At 37.5% G+C, this 18,640-nt stretch overlaps 1 protein-coding gene across 5 annotated transcripts in view; it reads right to left on the reverse strand.

Moving 5' to 3' along the window:
- Positions 1-18,640, reverse strand: part of smad10a (SMAD family member 10a) — a 104,366-nt gene that overhangs the window by 30,643 nt on the left and 55,083 nt on the right. For 3 of the 5 annotated variants that reach the window (XM_051923074.1, XM_028795111.2, XM_028795110.2), the window contains exons 3-7: positions 15,482-15,656; positions 15,165-15,188; positions 10,514-10,714; positions 5,230-5,409; positions 1,945-2,055 (exon numbers count right to left, since the gene is read on the reverse strand). In XM_051923074.1, the coding sequence (XP_051779034.1) occupies positions 1,945-2,055; positions 5,230-5,409; positions 10,514-10,714; positions 15,165-15,188; positions 15,482-15,656 (691 nt within the window). The remainder of the gene's footprint in view (positions 1-1,944; positions 2,056-5,229; positions 5,410-10,513; positions 10,715-15,164; positions 15,189-15,481; positions 15,657-18,640) is intronic. The other 2 variants (XM_051923072.1, XM_051923073.1) reach the window with 2 other exon arrangements.

Below are 18,640 nucleotides of genomic sequence, written 5' to 3' on the forward strand. Positions count from 1 at the left end.
AGGAATAAAATTGTGATATCTATTGCCAATACAGTCCAATTACTATCAGCATAAAATATAATCATCAACAATCTTGAGATAGTAAAATATTAAACCCAGGGAATAGTGTTAAAACGTGGCCCTGACAGGATGCAACTCATGATTGTATTTCAAAAAAGTGTTGGGATCAGTTTTTTAAACTCTTTATCTGTTTCCTCCATAGAGTTAAAGATGTAATGCTTGAATTGAATATCCACTTTCAGTTTGGCAGGGTACAAGAGACTGTATCTGATCTCAGCTTTCCGTAAGTGCTGTTTAATGTTGTAAAATGCGGCACGTTTATCAGCTGTTAAAGATGAGAAATCCGGGAACATATGAATATGGTTATTTTCAAATATAATCTCTTGTTTCTGTATGAGAAGTGACATTATGTGCAATTTTGATTGCAACTTTTCAAAGCGCGCGATAAGACTCCTGCTATCCGGTGTCTGATTTAAAGTCCTCTCCCATTATTTTAGAGAATAGTTCAGCTACGAATTTCACTGTGTTTGGACTTTCACAATTCTCTGGGAGACCTCCTTTTATTTAAGACTTGGGAGCACTTGGAAGCACTTCCAGGTCATTCAGAAGTATGAAAAAGTAGGGGATGCTAATCCCTGCAGCACCCCCTGGTGGCACCCGCAGAACCATACAGGGCTGCCCCATGGGACTACAGCTCCTAGCATGCCCTGCAGGTATCTGTGTGGAGAGTCAAACTGAGGGAAGCTGCCAGCTATCGTGCTGGAAGGGTAAACAGTCTAAACAGGTTATCTCCCCTATCCCCTCTTTATATTGGCATCCCTGCCATGTAATACTCTTCAGTCCATCCCTGCTAAGACACCAACATACCCACTTGCAGACTGACATCTTTTGTTGATTTTCTGGCAAGGGCAGGGAATGATCTGTCCTTCTTCCTACCCATTCCCTACCCTGGTCACCAAGCCAGGTAAGGGACTGGGACTCATTCTAACAGGAATACAAGCCCATGTGTATTGTCCAAAATAAAGTATCTATCTATCTATCTATCTATCTATCTATCTATCTATCTATCTATCTATCTATCTATCTATCTATCTATCTATCTATCTATCTATCTATCTATCTATCATTACAGCACTCTTCATTTGCAAATGATTAATTGTGGCCTTGTGAGATAAATCTTGTTTTCTGATGTGAACAATTTGAAAAGTGACCATATGCTGTATATTCAGTGGACCTAGGTTCAATAAATGCTTATAGCCTGACACTGTGAAAATGTATGTTGTGATGATAAATGATAACTATCCACCAGGGCCACAGACCATGACCAGATCTGATTTTTCACTAAAGTGATACATACAGTAGTTATATTGCAAAGTTAAAAGATAAACCTTCCCCTTCTCTTTGCTTGAACAACACTCTATTGAACAGTTGACTGAATCATACTTGCTGTAAATGGAGTACCTACATTCACTTAAAGCATTATGGACATTTGTAAGACTAACATGCTATCAGTATGGATGTAACACACTTGTACAGTAGGATAAATTCAATTGAACTTTTCATAAGATTATTTCTAAGAATCAGCAACTTTATTCAAAAATGAATTAAGAGAAATGGCTTTTGTTTCACTTTATATATACCTGATGAAATATATCATTTTGTTTATAAAAAGCAGTAGAATATTTAAGAAAGATACAGCCTCACAGAATCTTGTGAAAGAAACTCAAACATTGACATGCACAATTTCATGTGTTACTCGTTCTAATATAAAGAAATCAATAACTATCACTAAATAAAACTTTTTGGCACAATAGATAATATGTTATCATGCATGGCTTCCTCAGGAGATATTCAATGGTCTAATAACACCTCAGTGAAATAACAGAAGGAATTATAGAAAGAGAATAAGCATAATATCCTAATCCATAGAATTGCCCTACTTACAGAAGTGGTTTGAAAGATGCAGAGGTGGCTGCTGATGACCTCTTCCATTCTGCTGAGGTCCAACTGGGGTGTAGGCAGTTGTGCTGCTGCCTGTCCAGGTAGGTGTGTTATCTGCAGATTAGGAGTTAGAAAAGTGTGACTTATAGGCTCTGTATAAGGAAGAATTGTGAAAGACACCATATAAAATAAAAACTGAAAATTGCATTTGTACCAAACAAAAATAGATTCATGTTATTTACAGTACATGTATTGAAAGATCCTTTTCCTTAAACCGGCATATATTTCATGCCCATCTTACTTAGGATCTGTTCAGTTCAGTTCAGTGGTCAATTGTGCTGTTCTACAGCACCAGAGTTCTGAGATTTTAAATACCCCACCCAGCCCATGGGTAGCTTCAAAGTTCTCTTCGTACCTATATATTTTTTCTCCTGAGCAGTGAAGTCTTCCTCTTGCATCAAGAAGGCAGGTTACTCAAGTTAAGTGATAATTGTAAATTGACACGATGGGACTGAATATGAGTCCGTGTTTTGATGGACTTGTACCTTCAACAGAAGTGTGTTAGTTGCTGCTAAGACAGAGAGGAGCTCCTATGATTCTGAAATGGTTTTTATGGGTTTGATAAAGGATGGATGCAAAGCTTCAGAAATAAGAAAATAAATACACGACTGTGATGTTTTCTTCTAGCAGCTCACATTTAAAGATTGCTAACATGACGAAAACTCATCTGGTGTGGTAGTAAGTGACCACCCTACAGTTACAAAGTTTTGAAACCATTCATTCTCTTCACAAGAGCTTACAAGTGTGCTCTACCATCGTATCTGAAAGAAAGTCAAAATTCTGTAAGAATGTACAACAGATCCAATTGAACATGCAAGACTACTTATTCTTATAATAATACCCTACCACTCATGGTGCTGCCACAGATAATTCTTCAAAACATGAAAACAGAAGAATGGGGATGGTACTTAAAGAAAACTTAAATAAATCCCCTCTAATACTTATTATCACTCTAACTTAAAACATACTTTGAACAGAAAAATTAAGATCACACAAAGGAAATTACCTGATCATAAAACAAATGTACCTCACAAATTGTTTTGCTCTACGAGTACGTTCACACTAACAGCAGCTACTTAGGTGGCTAACTTCATACTTCTTCATAAAGATTTGTAGTTAAACAAAGCTGTAGTAAACCCTCAGGTATCTGTACAGAGAATTAATCATTTCAGAGGGGCACATTCATATCATAGAAAGAGAAACATGTGGTTGATGAATCTTATGCTGTGATTTCACTTATAAAATTATCAGATTTGCAGCTAGAAGCAAAACTGACAGCATCACTGCCATCTGCTTTAATTTTTGAATGGTCGATTTTTATAATAAAAAATGAAGCTATATATCAGTTAATACTAATACTCTTGTATATTCTTATTTGCTCGGTTCAGTACTGTCACACAATTTTGTTTACAACTGTAGTGCATTAGAATTGCAAAATGGGGGGGGGGGGGGGGGTGGTATGGTAGCACACAGGAAGTGAGTTTACATGCTCATACAAAACTGGGATTAAGTGATTAGCCTGATTAAGGCAGAAACACTTTCTTAAAATCCTCTGTTAACACGAGCAAGTGTGCTTCTGGAGTTCTTCTTTGGCAAAATACTCGGACATCATTAAACTGAGCAAAAAAAGAGCTAAATGTCATCATTAGACACCATGAACCTGAAAACAAGAATGAATCCTATGATAATTTTCTTCTGTTTTATAAAAACGTTTAGTCCTTTATGTGCTGTGAAATAAATATATCTATCCTCATTTTACATCCCCGAACTGAACCACTAATGATTAGTGGTATGAACTAGAGGTATGAACAATGGCCTCTGCATCACCAGGTCACACTGTTTCAACATATCTATAACAAACAGCTGAATTAAAACTAAAGTGACACTTTTTAGATGTGTTTCTGTTACCAGATTCCACCCAGCACACTCTTTTCTGCTTAGTCGTGTGACTGAGCCCTGTAAAGGACAGGAATACTGGTACATGTGCTTTTTGCCTTAAACCCTGTGCTGCTAGGATAATAATAATGCAGGTATTTTAGTTCAATAAAATAAGTGTTGCGTTAGGTTACTTATTACTTTAAAAACATGCTACTTTTAATGTGTTACCTCCAAAACTGCACCCCAGATTGTGTTGTTGAGCTTGGCACTGTATATTCAGGTTATCAGCAAAAAGGTAGTGATTTCTGAAATACTGAGACAGATTATTTCAACCAGGAGGAGAAATAATGCAATCATCCAAGCATTTACCTCAAGAAATTTATCTTGTGGATACTTCTGCCTGTGGCTGCTGAAGCACGTGCGAAACTGAGCAGGCAAACAGAGTGCAATGAATATGCGCAGACTACAAAATCCTTAACTGTAACCCGGTTTAGGATTTACATGGCCAAATAACCAGTTTACTCACAGAAGAATCTATGTGATACCAATAATCTGCCTTCTTTTACCAGAATAAAAGTTTACATGGCTTTTATAAACCAGGTTTCTGTGAGTAACCAGGTTATTAAAGTATGTATACATACTCAGGATGGTAGGTTACAGCTGGATTTTCTAAACGTTAGGATATGGGAGGCTGACAGGGAACTACAATCATCCCTGAATGATAGATATCAACAAACAGTGCTTGTTTGGGATAAACATGACCAAGTTATTCTTTCAAGAGAACAGACACCTTTTGGAAATCTAACTCTATAATCTCTACTTAGAGATTAGTGGTCCAAACACTGGCACAGTGGTCCTATTACCACAAAGTCACCTATTATTCCAGAGGTGAATTTGTGACAAGGTTATCCACTCAGTATTGCATCTGTAAAGACTGTACTGTAGGTCAGAGTTAGTGCTTTGGTGCAGTATTGATTGTCATAACACCATTTTGTGTTCTGTTTATTTCATACATTGTGTTCTACCTTTGCTCTTTGTTATTTTTGTTTATTAAAACTAATTTATGCTATCCCTACCTTCACTCTTTTCGAAAGCAGGTCATCAAGTAATGCAAAAGGAATTGAGAACACAAACAAAAAAATACAGATATTGTGGTTTCACCCATGTCTTAATAATTTCTCATAACCCCTTTCCACGCAAAATGGAAATTCAGACAACTGTACTATATAAGATTCCCCATAACATCCATCTATTATGTCATTACCAAACTTGTTAATCCAGTTTAGGGTTGCAAGTAGTTGCAGCCTATGCTGACAGCATCATGCCCAATGTTTTGAGTGCAGTACTTACTGTGGTACTGCTGTGATGGCTGCTGTTGATTCTGCTTAGGTGTGACATAGCCATTCTGTTGAGTAGGTCCTGTATGAGTTGAAGTGGAAGGAGGAGGTGTGGGGGCCATCTGTGGATGAGGGGGTGCAATCTGCAAGAGTCCTTCATTATGACCAGTCATTGGCAGGAGTGAGCCAGAGCCTGTAAAGAAGAAAGATGTTAATTAAGATATCATAACATAAGTGATAAAGAGGTTTTTACAATCAGCCTAATTTCACAGTGTGTTATTAGTGATGAGAAATTGGTGTTTCTGAATTTAGACTCCAGCATGAGTCATGTGGGCGGAGTGGTGACTCTGAGGCTAGGAATCTGTGCTGGCAATCGGAAGGTTACTGGTTCGAATTCTGTAAACAGCAGAAGAGATTCTACCCTATTGGGACTTTGAACAAGACCCATAATCTGCAATTGCTTCGCCCTGGGTATGACGTTAATCTGCATCCAGCCCTACAAGTAGGTCCTCCAGTTTACACGGAAAACTTGGGGGTTGGTGGCAGGATTGGCACTCCAGCTACCATAAAAAAAAAACTGTTCCAGTGTGGCGCTGAGGTGAGCTCAGAATATTTTATTCTGGATTTTTTTCTCAGGTGTCTGAATGTGCTACATATTCTAAGTACATTCATCCTTTTTCTGAACCTACTTGACTAAAGTTTGGATTACACAGAATAAAAGCTTTACTTAACAGCAAAAGAACAAATAATCGACCCTGGATGGAATGTCAGTCTATCATAGTACAGAATCATGTACACACCAAGAATAACTTATTCAGAACCAAATAGACTCACCAATAAGCCTAACATGTCTTTGTGATGTTGAGGGAAAACAAGGACATTCAATTAAAAACCTTTACAGACACTGACATGGTCTGGATTCAAACACAGCCCTTTGTAGTTGTGATACAGTAATGCCAACTGGTATGGCAGAAATACAGACAACCATCATATAACTTGTTCTTCAGGCTTTTCAAAATTAGTCTGTACGGAAATGTCTCACAGTCTACTTCAACAAAGGAAAGTGGCATCACCAATAACAAGTGTAATCTTACTCACAGAACACTTTAGATCTTTGGCAAGTACAAAGTGTGAAACCATTCTGTTTGAACAGGTACAGATAGCTAAATTGTTCTTTTTTTCCATATAAACCCACCTGTGCCCCTGGCATGGTATTATAAGGTAATAGGAAGCTTTAACATAATTATTACCTCTGTTTTAGTTGATATTGTTTGGACTCACCCAAGGTGACAGTTGTTTGAACTTTACACAAAAAAATCATATCCATTATGAAACTTTTGTTTATTCTCCAAAATCTAATAAAAACTTTCACCTTTCTAAATCTCCACATTTTCTGTTCTCATGTGTAAAATCTGCCTTTATGACAATTATGCTTGATTAATGACAATGATTTCCCATATTTGTTTCACTTTGACACTCACCTAAAGTGGAAGACATCTGCATGATTTCTGGCATTAAATAAAGTTACTCTAACAAGTAAAATTATATGAGAATTTTGCTTTCATCCAGGTTATGGGAGAGATACATCTTAACTAGAACTGTTAGTGACTTACTTGTATCCTCTGACAAAGGAAATGCTAGTTATTTTTTCTGGTCTGTTGAGGGGCAGTCTTTGATAGAACTGACAATACCATTGAGCTGCATGAACTTGACAGCTATTTTCTTTTTTGTGTGGTTTGCATTTTACTTATGAAATAATTTCCAGTATAATAGCAGCATTTATTTGTTTTGAATAAATTCAGAGTTCCATTTGGCTCAATTCTGAGAACAGCATTCTGTTCTGTTCTACCTAAATCTAGGTTATTCTATGTGGGGTCCTTACAGACAAATATATGAGAAGAACAGCCAAGCTCCCCAATGTTACCTCTTTAATATTTAGGCCTGAGTAAAGGTACACTAAATGACTGGGTCCAATTTAGGGAAAATAATGGTGAGGGTTTTTGTTTAATGATTTTTTGGTAATGATATGGCAAAAACAAAATAAGAGCTTTATAGGCCAAAACCTATTGCACCCTGCCATAATGCTTCATTTTAAATTGTTCCTTCCTCAGTATACATATAATGCAAAATATAGCATGTAATGCAAGTTGCAGTACAGCCATATCATTACTGTTTTTGTGTCTCTTCACTTGCTCAGACTTTCATTTAGAAGAACTTCAAAATAATAACTTTAATCTGCCAAGAAGAGACTAATGATCTGGAAGTAAACAACATATTATACCAAGAAATGCCAACATATTATTGACCAGTATATCCCAGAACAATGAAGTAACAAAATTAACTGATTTGTAGCTTGCCCCATAATACAGCTGTATGCAGGATTAAAAAATAAAATAAATGGAAAAATACTGTATACATCGTCAAGTGAAAAACTTACTGAAACACTAAATCTTAGGAAAATAATGGAAAATTTATGGCAAATGCTGGGCATGTTAAATTTCTCTTTCCATGAATGGATAAAATTATCCATATTACTAACCGAGAATGCAAAACCGGATGGACGCAGGGACATCCGGCCATGGGCCGTAGCCGCAAAAAGACGTACTGCGCAGGCGCACCAAGAAATGAGGCGCTGCGAGAGGCGGACAAGACCACAGAAAAAAGGAGTGAGCACGCACCAAGAAATGAGGCGCCGCGAGAGGCGGACAAGACCACAGAAAAAAGGAGTGAGCACAGAAAAAAGGAGTCAAACGCAGGCGACGCACACAGCGCCACACGAGCAAAACACCCCCCCCCCCCCCCCCCCAAAACACACACATGCAACGGACGGAACACACACAAAGAGGACGATTCAACAAGCCCCTGGCACACAAAAAAAAAAGAGCCCGCAAACCCCCCCCCCCACACACAAGCAACGGACGGGACACACACAAAGAGGAGGATTTAATCCCATTGCACACGAAACAGGACGCACACAAAGAGGAGGATTCAACAAGCCACAAGCACACAAAAAAAAAAAGAAGCCGCGAGCACCACACAAAGCCCATTGGACACGAAACGGGACAGACTACGGACATAGCAAACAAAACGTACACAAAAACGACGATTCAGACCCACGACCACAGTAACATAAATAACAAATGACACACAAAGCCCCATTTCTAAATGAACCGTCCGTATTAAACATACGTCATCTCAACACGTTCACAATATGCAGCATAGGTAGATCTCATTACAATGAGGCACTATTAACCGTTCAACCGCAGAAAAAAGCTCCATATTAACAGTGAGTGCGATCCTCCTTATTACTTATCCATATTTCTCACGCTCAAGAACAAACAAGTCATGTATTCACGATCACAGGTACAAAACGATACCGCTCGGATAACGGGACCAAACACAATTCACACTATGCAGCATAGGTGGATCTCATTACAATAAGGTACTATTAACCGTTCAACCGCAGAAAAGGCTCCATATTAACAGTGAGTGCAATACTCCTTATTACTTATCCATAATTCTAGAAGAAAAAATGTCTCGGCTCCAAAAACGCAAAGCTCAACTAAAGCTTCTAACTAACGATGTACCTAAAAGTAAAAACTTTATGAACTGCATTAGATCCTACAATAGTTCATTTGCTTTTGCATCTACCGGAGTAAATATCAGGCCACCAAAAGGCAATGGCCCATACTGCTTTCGCATATGTGCACAAATACTGCATCGCATTGGAACAGTGCACCCTGAAACAAATCAACAACGCAAATATGCACAAATCTACATCCTAGATCCACATGACGCAATCTATCAATCAAAGTGCTGCATCGCAACAGGCACGGATTCAAAACGAAACACCTCCCGTCTCAGACATACATTAACGGCAAGGAAGGCTACAACGGGCTTCTCACACAGCACAGGCAAATCGAATACATCTCCAAAACAACACGTCCCAAATACTACACATGCAACAACGCGCCTCTCAAACGGCCCAAGCAAAACATACACCAGGAAAATTCATTTGGATTAATGAATGTCATTTGCAATCATTGTCATTCAGTTCACTTCCCTGAAGAAACAACTGGCAATACAAGTAATACATTTACACGTTGTTGTCAAAAGGGTCAAATTAGACTGCCTCCTTTACATTCATATCCTGAATATCTACAGAAGCTTCTAACTAACGATGTACCTGAAAGTGAAATCTTTATCAACTGCATTAGATCCTACAAATCGGTATCCACTATGAACATTAACGGTGGCACTGCACGTGACATCCGTCTTGCAAAAATGTTAATTATTGATGAATGTACAATGGCATCCAGTCACTTACTCAACACCATTCATAAACTTCTACAAACGTTTATGAATAATAATATTCACTTTGGAGGAAAGGTACTTTTATTAGGAGGAGATTTTAGACAGTGCTTAGCTATTCTTCCACATGCCATGCGCTCAGCTATTGTTCAGTGCACCTTAAAATACGCAGACAATTGGCATTGCATTCAAAAGATACAGTTAGTAAAAAAGATACGATGTCCAGAACCAGATCATAACAATTGCTTATTACAACTGGGAGATGGTACACTCACCAATACAGATGGACTTCACCCACATATTATTACAATTCCTCAAGCCTTTATCTGCGACGACTTAGTTACAGAGAGATTTGGAACAGCAATCTCATTAGACCAAATGCCCCCTTTTAACACAACGCACTATATTATGTCCAAAAAATATTAATGTGGAAAACATAAATACCCAAGTCATTCCATTACTTCCTGGAGAGACACAACTCTTTCTAAGCTCTGACAAACTTGACTCTGATCACAACAATAACCATCTTCATTGACATTACAAGTTCTGACCTGGAATTACCTTTTACACTTAAACGGCGTGTACAAAGAAATTTTCAAATAAACCTTTACACTGTGCCACACACTTTATTGTTTGCTTTCTATTTGCATCATCTACACCTTCACACTATTCTATATCTCATTCATACATCACACTCTTTGTCATTCCCAACACCAGGGGTTGGCGAGCGAAGCGAGCAGGGGGCGGAGCCCCCTAGTATATACTGAAAAGGATGAATATGAATCTGATGCAGAATAAAAAACAATTCATAAATTATAAACAAACTGGAATATTTATGGCTTCTAGTAAACTTGAAGTTTATTCAGATGGAACTATATTTCTACCATAGCAAACCATCAATCTTATGTATTTTATTAGCAGAAGCTGAATACACTGGCTGCTATACAGTTGATAGACAACACTCTGGATACCTGTGACATCCTTACCATTTGGAGAGAGGGGTATGTTAGGATACAGATTTACAAGTGGGGGTCTTGAGGTTTCAGGAAGTTGCAACGGCGGCAAAGGTTGACTAAACGGGTCAGGTGGTGGCAGCTTCATTCCACTGGAGTGGTCAGCCTGTGTGGGCATATCTAACTGGACACAATCGTGCATGAATTCTTCTTTAATCAAACGGGCAGGAGGAGCTGTGGACACAGAGATGAAGAGTAAGTGTAAAGGAATTAATGTTAAGTATATATTGGAATGGTACCAAATGAAATAAACATTGCATATAATTAACCTGTATCTTAATGTACTAATACTTTCTATAAGTAGTAAGTCAGACATAAAGTGCAATGCCAATTTCAAACAGCTACAGCTATGAATCACACTAATGCCTTGAATGACCACCAGAACTCATGAAAAACTGCATAGACAAAATCTATAAACTGCTGGAATGTATATATCATCACATTAGTTACAAATAAAATTTGCTCACTTACAAAAATATAAAAGTAACTTGACAAAAGTACAAGAACCAGCTTTTACCGATCAATAATTCAGAGATCGCTATTGGGACTTAAGAAATTACACCAGAGGATGGCATGCATTTTAACAACAAATCATATTGAGAGATGCACATTCATAAAAGTATTGATTTTTAAGAATTAAATCTGAACTCAAGAAGATAACAATCATCACTCCATAATCTGGCTTCACCATCTCTCTCCCTCTAAGCAAAGAGAATAGCCTCTTGATGGCAGTACTCCATTTTGAGGATTCTGAAATCCATTCCCACAAAGATTAGTTGCTGTTTTTATAATAGATTGTTCAGTCATTCTATATTCATATTTTCCTGCCTTGTCATTATTAAATATTTTTTAAGGTGACAAATTATGAAATGGATTTAATACAAAAAAGTGGTATAGAATTAAAAAGTAAATACAGTGGAACCTCGGTTCACGAACGTCTCGGTACACGTACAAATCGGTTTACGACCAAAAAGTTTGCCAAACTTTTGCCTTGGTTCACGACCACACACTCGGTATACGAACAAGCCAGTTTCGCTTTCAATTTGTACATGTTCAGTCTCTCCCTGTGCATTTCCTGCCTGTGCAGCGAGCAAGAGCGAGAGAGCGCGCGACACACACACACAGGCAGCGCGAGAGAGAGCCGCGCGCACACACACAGGCAGCGAGAGAGAGACAGAGGCACACACACAGAGGCAGCGGGAGAGAGACAGAGGCACACACACAGAGGCAGCGGGAGAGAGACAGATGCACACACACAGGCAGCGCCAGAGAGAGACAGAGGCACACACACAGGCAGAGCGCGAGAGAGAGCCAGGCACACACACAGGCAGCTGGAGAGAGACAGATGCACACACACACAGGCAGCGCGAGAGAGAGCTGCACACACACACAGGCACCGCGAAAGAGAGCCGCGCACACACACAGGCAGCTCGAGCGAAAGAGAGGGCTGGACTCATAAGGTAGGAAGGCAGTTAAAGAATGCACTGGGCTTGATTTTGTTTTCACTTCTGTTTACAGCGATCGGTTTGTAGCGTGCATTGTTGCATGTTACTTTTCTTGGTGGTTTATTAAATTACGGATTTTTTCAAATGTTCATTTTTTTTCCCTTGTGCTTAAAACTCATTAAAAAAAAAGTGTTTTTTAGCCAGCAGTTGGTAGCGGTATAGCGCGAACTATTACAGTATTAGTTTTCTCTGCTGTTCAAGGTTTTCTCAGTGTTATTCAATGTTTTTACATTTAGTTTACTATTACGCTGTCCATTCTATGGTTTAATTAACTATATTTGTGCTTAAAACACTTAAAAAATATATATATTTACATACAGTTCGTATGGTCTGGAACGGATTAATTGTATTTACATATAATCCTATGGGGGGAAATTGCTTTGGTTCACGACCAAATCAGTTTACGACCAGAGTTTTGGAACAAATTATGGTCATGAACCGAGGTTCCACTGTATATCAAAATTAAGTTAAACAGTTCTTTATATGAAATTTGTTGAGGCTAAATTTCTAGTAGGTATTATCTTATAATTTTAGCTATGACTATGCAAAGAAATAATCCTTCCAGTTAAACAAAGAGGTAAAGAATTAAAATAAACATAAACAATATCCACAGAAAACCAAGATAAAGGTTTGAATAGGGTTGCTGTGATATAGCACATACTGTAGGTGTATCATCATAGTGTGTAGTCTCAAGGTTTCACTCTTCTGTGAAGAGAATAATTTATCCGATTACTGTTTATTCTAGTTTTCTTTATTCAATTCTTAATTAGAACTAGGCATCAGTGTTAGCCTACTTATTATGGAGTATGGAGTTTTCATGTTCAATGTCTGTATGCATGAGTTTTTCTCTTGGTCTTCCTCCCAGATCCTGAAGATGTGTGGTTTAGGTTAACTTACAATCTAAATTAGACTGGTGGTGTGAATGTAGTTGTGTGCATGAATGTACCCTGTCAATGACTTTAATCTCCATCCAGGTTGCTTCCTGTCTTGCATCTGAAGCTGCTGGAATATGCTATAAATTGGATCAAGCTGGTTAGAAAATGGATGAATGTATGAATAATTAGTATACGAGAGTTCTATTGAAACTGCTGCATCTCACCAGTATGTATTAAGTATATGTGGAGGCATATACAGAAATGTGATGTTGAAACTCAGGGAAACATTGGATCTTTACTACACACAAGAAGCTAAGGTTCCAACACCAGCATATCAGAAAGTCTAGTGATTTTCACCCCATTTTGTAGTGCTTTTAGCCACATTCTGGCTTTGTGTTACTAATGCAAAACAAGTTCTCTAGTTTGCATTATTTATGCACACATGGTAAATGTAGACAATTATTATTATTTTATTAAAATGTAAAAGATAATTATAATAGCAAAGAAGTGTATAACCATTTACTGGTCAACAAAAACAATTTATATCCATTTCTTTTCAGTCTTCAGCTCTCAGTAGCCAGCCAGCCAGTTACTCACTGAATATTATTAATTAAATGTATGGTCACAATCCCACTCTGGGCAGCATTTTCTTCAAGGCCACTAGATGGGGAGCCAATCGAATGCATAGCACACTCATGTATAAAATCACTCATTAATAGAGGATCAAATGACAGTTGTCAACCATCTAACATGAACATTTTTGTGATATAGGAGAAAATCTGATATACCTAAAAAAAAAAAAACCTTTGAACACTTGGAGAACATGCAAAGTCTATATGCCCTATTCCTAGTGTTGAGTAACAACACTAACTACTATATCACCATGCCACACTAGTTCCCAGTAATTCTAACTAATGCATTACTTTATCACTGGGATGAAAAAAATAATATTCAGCAGCTCTTTTAGACTGAAGACAATAGCCATTATTTACACTTACAATGAATGTTCATGGGCGGCACGGTGGCGCAGTGGGTAGCGCTGCTGCCTCGCAGTTGGGAGACCTGGGGACCTGGGTTCGCTTCCCGGGTCCTCCCTGCGTGGAGTTTGCATGTTCTCCCCGTGTCTGCGTGGGTTTCCTCCCACAGTCCAAAGACATGCAGGTTAGGTGGATTGGCGATTCTAAAATTGGCCCTAGTGTATGCTTGGTGTGTGGGTGTGTTTGTGTGTGTCCTGCGGTGGGTTGGCACCCTGCCCGGGATTGGTTCCTGCCTTGTGCCCTGTGTTGGCTGGGATTGGCTCCAGCAGACCCCTGTGACCCTGTGTTCGGATTCAGCGGATTGGAAAATGGATGGATGGATGAATGTTCATGATGCTTTCATAAGCCCCATTTGTCTTCATATCAAATATGTATAGTATTTAAAAACACTGAATTAGCAAGTACATATATTACATTGTATTTATGGTATTTTTTATTTTACTTACCCCATGTTGCTGTAGTGATGTGCCGGACAACAGCAAACAATACCAAAAATGTCCAAGGAAAAAAATCCCATGTTACTCAAGTTGCATAACCCACATTATAGGTCATACGGTTATATGCTCACAATATGCAAAACATATGTATATCCTGCTAAAATACTGTTAAATAAATACTTCTGGAAAATAAAAGTAGAGCACAAACAAGAAACACTGTTACACGGGATGGAGCTTCTGAATTGAAGACCAAATTTCTCTGCGTCTGCACTGGTCAAGAGTCCTGTCTTCAATTTAAAACTGCAATCTTGTTCCTGTTCATGCACTACTTTAATTTTGCAGAAGTATTTATTTTAAAATATTTTAGCATAAAACGCATGCATTTTGCATGTTGTGAACATACAGCCGGATGACCTGACATGTGGATTATGGGACTTAAGTAACATGGGATATTTTACTTGGATTTTTTCATAGTGTTTGCTGATCTCTATAGACATCTGTTATATTTGAAACTTTGTTACAAATACAGATTAATATTTTTTCTTGGCAATCACTAAAAACTACATAGGAAGAGTAACATTTAAAAAACATCATTTTTGAGTATTCATTTAATAAAGGGATAAACCAAAACAAGTAAGCCAAGTATAAATGGAAATCAGAAACTTCACATAACAAGAATATAGTATGTGAATGGAGAAGACAGATTAATTTGATTGGAAAGAAGAACAACTAAAGTTTTTGGAGGAAGGACACCCAAATACATTACATACCTGTGTTCTGAAGACTGAGTCCTGCTTATAAAAAAAAAAGAAAAAGTATTACATACTTATATATATTACTGCAATTTGTGAAATATATTTCTATTCAACTATTAATTCAACATTGTTCAAAGACTTGATACATTATCAGTTCACAAAAAAATTACAGTACACAACATAACATACTGAAAATCTAATTAAAAAAATTTCTTTTAAAAATTCACAGATTTTTGTCAAATATTAACTCCAATAAATCATTAAAGATAGCAATTGGTTCATAAAGCATGTGTAGATTACAAGGATAACGTGCAGAAGACAGCAAGCCATACCAATTCCTGGGGACACCACCCTCTCGTAGTGGTAAGGGTTTACACAGACGTTGTCATACTTCAGGTCGAAGGCAAACTGACAAAACTTTACATGCTTCAGCTCATTTTTATGAAGGTCTGGCCATCTCCACAACCTGGCATAAATTACATGGGGAAAACCTTTCCGGCCAGCTACCTGTAAAAATAATAGAGCAAACGACAAAACAAATAATACTATACAGTGAAGAAAAGAGAACCACGGGTATAATAATAAGAATCTAAGGAATTCTTTGTAGAGAACTTTTTCAAAAGGCATTAATACATTTAAGAAAAAGTAAACTAAGCACTTAAATAGTTTTAAAATCAGGAAACTTCAATACCCTAATTTTGAATGCAGTAGCAATCACATTGAGCAGCATTTCTTAAAACTGTTTTTGAACTGCGGAGAACTACACAAAAAAAATTTGATACATGGAACCAAAATGAAAATGAAAAAAAAAAAGTAAAAAGATGTAATAAGAACTGATTCATGTTTCAAGTATAATACATTTAAATAAGAAGGATGTGCTGCCATTATATTACACAAATCATCAATATCTGGTGAAAGATTTTTTAAAGCTTTCATGTAGGTGTTATGTTTAGCCTGTTTTGATAATGAGTTTTCATTGCAGTGATAGCCAAAAATCCACTTTCACATAAGCTTGTAGAAGCAAACTGAAATAGGAATCTAAACGTTTACTCACTTAAAAGTCCACAATCGCTATGATTTCTACCTAAAATTTATCGAAAAGTAAACTATTATTCAAATTTTTACATAACGAATGAGGAAAGAGCAATCAACATATCTTCTTCATTTGTTAATAGATCATTCTTTGCTTGTTAATAAAGATTAAATGGACACAAAAACCACAAATAACCTTGTCTTGAGTTCTAACTTCTAGGAAAACAGTCTTCAAATGTAACATTTTGTAAATGATTGATCCGAATAAATTTTAGTTGTATAAAATTTTAATCTTCATTTTTCTTGTCTGTCTCAGTCATTTGATCAGTTAAACTTTGAAGTTATCAGAGAAGCTGCTTTCAATTCTTTGCATTCAAAGGTTAATTTTGTTTTTTTGGCTCTTCTATTTTATTATAGCTGTCAAATACTGTTTTATGTGTTTATTGAAGTGATAAGTCAAACATTATCAAAAGCTGAAGTATGTCTGCAGGATAACATAACTTCATGATCCAAACTGTATCTTTTAAGAATTGCACAAGGTCAGTTATTGTTTCATAGGAATATGATTATTTCTGCTTAGATCAGCTCAAAGTCTTTTTAAAAATGTGACCACACAAAAAATAGCAAATAGCTGCAAGTTATAATAAAAAAAACTAACAAGCTGTTTACTGAGATTGGTAATAAAATGTAAAAAAAAAAAAACAATAATATAAACAATTCAGTATATGTAATGTACACATCTAAATGCACAATGACAAATGCAACACTGCATTACCCAGAAGTTCTGCCGGAATTAGATCACCAAGCACCTGGAGCTCTTCCGGGTGCCTTATAAAAGGAGCCAGCTGCCACTCCTCCAAGAGCCAGAGTAGGATGGAGGAGCACAAAGCTTGTGGGAGGAGGACTGGAGGCAGACAAGTGGCAGAGAAAGAAAAGAAGAAAGTTGTTGTGGTTATTGTGCTTGCTGGACTGTACTGTATAAGGTGGGAAACGATGGAAAAATGTTTCCCACGCTTAATAAAGGTGTGTTGCGTGCTGGATTTGGACTCAGTGTCTGTTGTGTCCAAGGTTTGGGGAGCTGTACGACCCCTGGTGTCCACAAGTGGCATCCCAGATGGGACTTACAGGCCGTCTGCTGGCAGGAGACCCATTTCAAAAAATATTCCTATTATAATGACAAACTGAAAGACAGAATTGAAACAATAAAAAGAATTTGATGAGTAACTTTAAATACCACTGAGCTTACGGTAATACTGTAAGGATTCACAGACTCAACATCATGGATTTGAGTCCCAGAGCTCAGTTATCTTCCCTGTCTAGACTTTGTAAGTTCTTGTGACTGCCTGGCTTTTCCTCCCACAGTCCAAAGGCATGCATATCAACTCCCTGTTGAATTACATGATTTTTTCAGCAATTTTCAATCACAGACTTCATTAATGTAATCTTAACGAGTTGAGGCCAGTCGCAGTCACCACAGACTCATCCGAGTTATCTTCTGACATGATACCTTGCTGTGTAATCTGACATCCTCAGGCGATGAGATCAGCAACTGCAGTAATCAAGTTTGACATCACCTGTGAATAAAGGTCATTTAATGTGATGCCATCTTTAGGTGAACTGGCAATTCTAAATTGGCCCTGTGTGAATGTGAGTGTGGAGTAGTGTGCCCTGCAATTGTTATGACTCAGGGCACTCAGAAATGGGGATGGTTTGGGGTTTCCAAACCAGTATCCTACATTGCCTGTCCAAAAAAGGCTCACTCCCCTACATCCCAAGTGACTACTCAAAAGGTTGGCGTCCCCCTACACCTGGCCATGGGCAGCTTTGTGGTCAATGTTTAAATACATTAAAATACCCCAATAATTCACACTGCCTTTCAAGGGAAGGAAAAAAAATAAAAACCCATGGTTTGAGGAAAGAATAGTCCCCCAAAAATCTTTATAAATAAAAATGTTTATTAACAAGAAGATAGCACAAGGCTCAAAAAAATCAAGCAAAAGAAATTGCCATGAAGTCAATTCAAAGAAACTAAACTCAATCCTAAATCTGTAAAATCATAATCAAAATACAAGAGCAGAAGAAAACCATAAAACCAGGGATCCAAAGAATAAATAAAGAAATTCTCACTTAATTCTCCTGCAAAGCACATTCAATGAACCGCAAGGAGCTTGCTCTCCCAGCTTGCATTTAAAGGCTGGGAGCACTTTCTTGCAGAGAGATATAGGGGGCCGCGCCTCCTGGGGAATTTCATCCACAAAATACAAGGAACACAGGAAAACAAAAATATAAATAATCAAAAAATAAAATAATATAGAATAAAATACATAAGTAGAATAAAAATAGGTAACAACAATATCATAAAATAATCAAATAATCAAAAAAGGAAATAGAAAGGAATTTAAACATAAGGCTGGGAGAAACCCTCACTTAAACATAACAGCAATAGATTGGGATACTAC

This window comes from Erpetoichthys calabaricus, chromosome 2 (genome assembly GCF_900747795.2).
Source record: "Erpetoichthys calabaricus chromosome 2, fErpCal1.3, whole genome shotgun sequence".
NCBI classification, from domain to species: domain Eukaryota; kingdom Metazoa; phylum Chordata; class Cladistia; order Polypteriformes; family Polypteridae; genus Erpetoichthys; species Erpetoichthys calabaricus.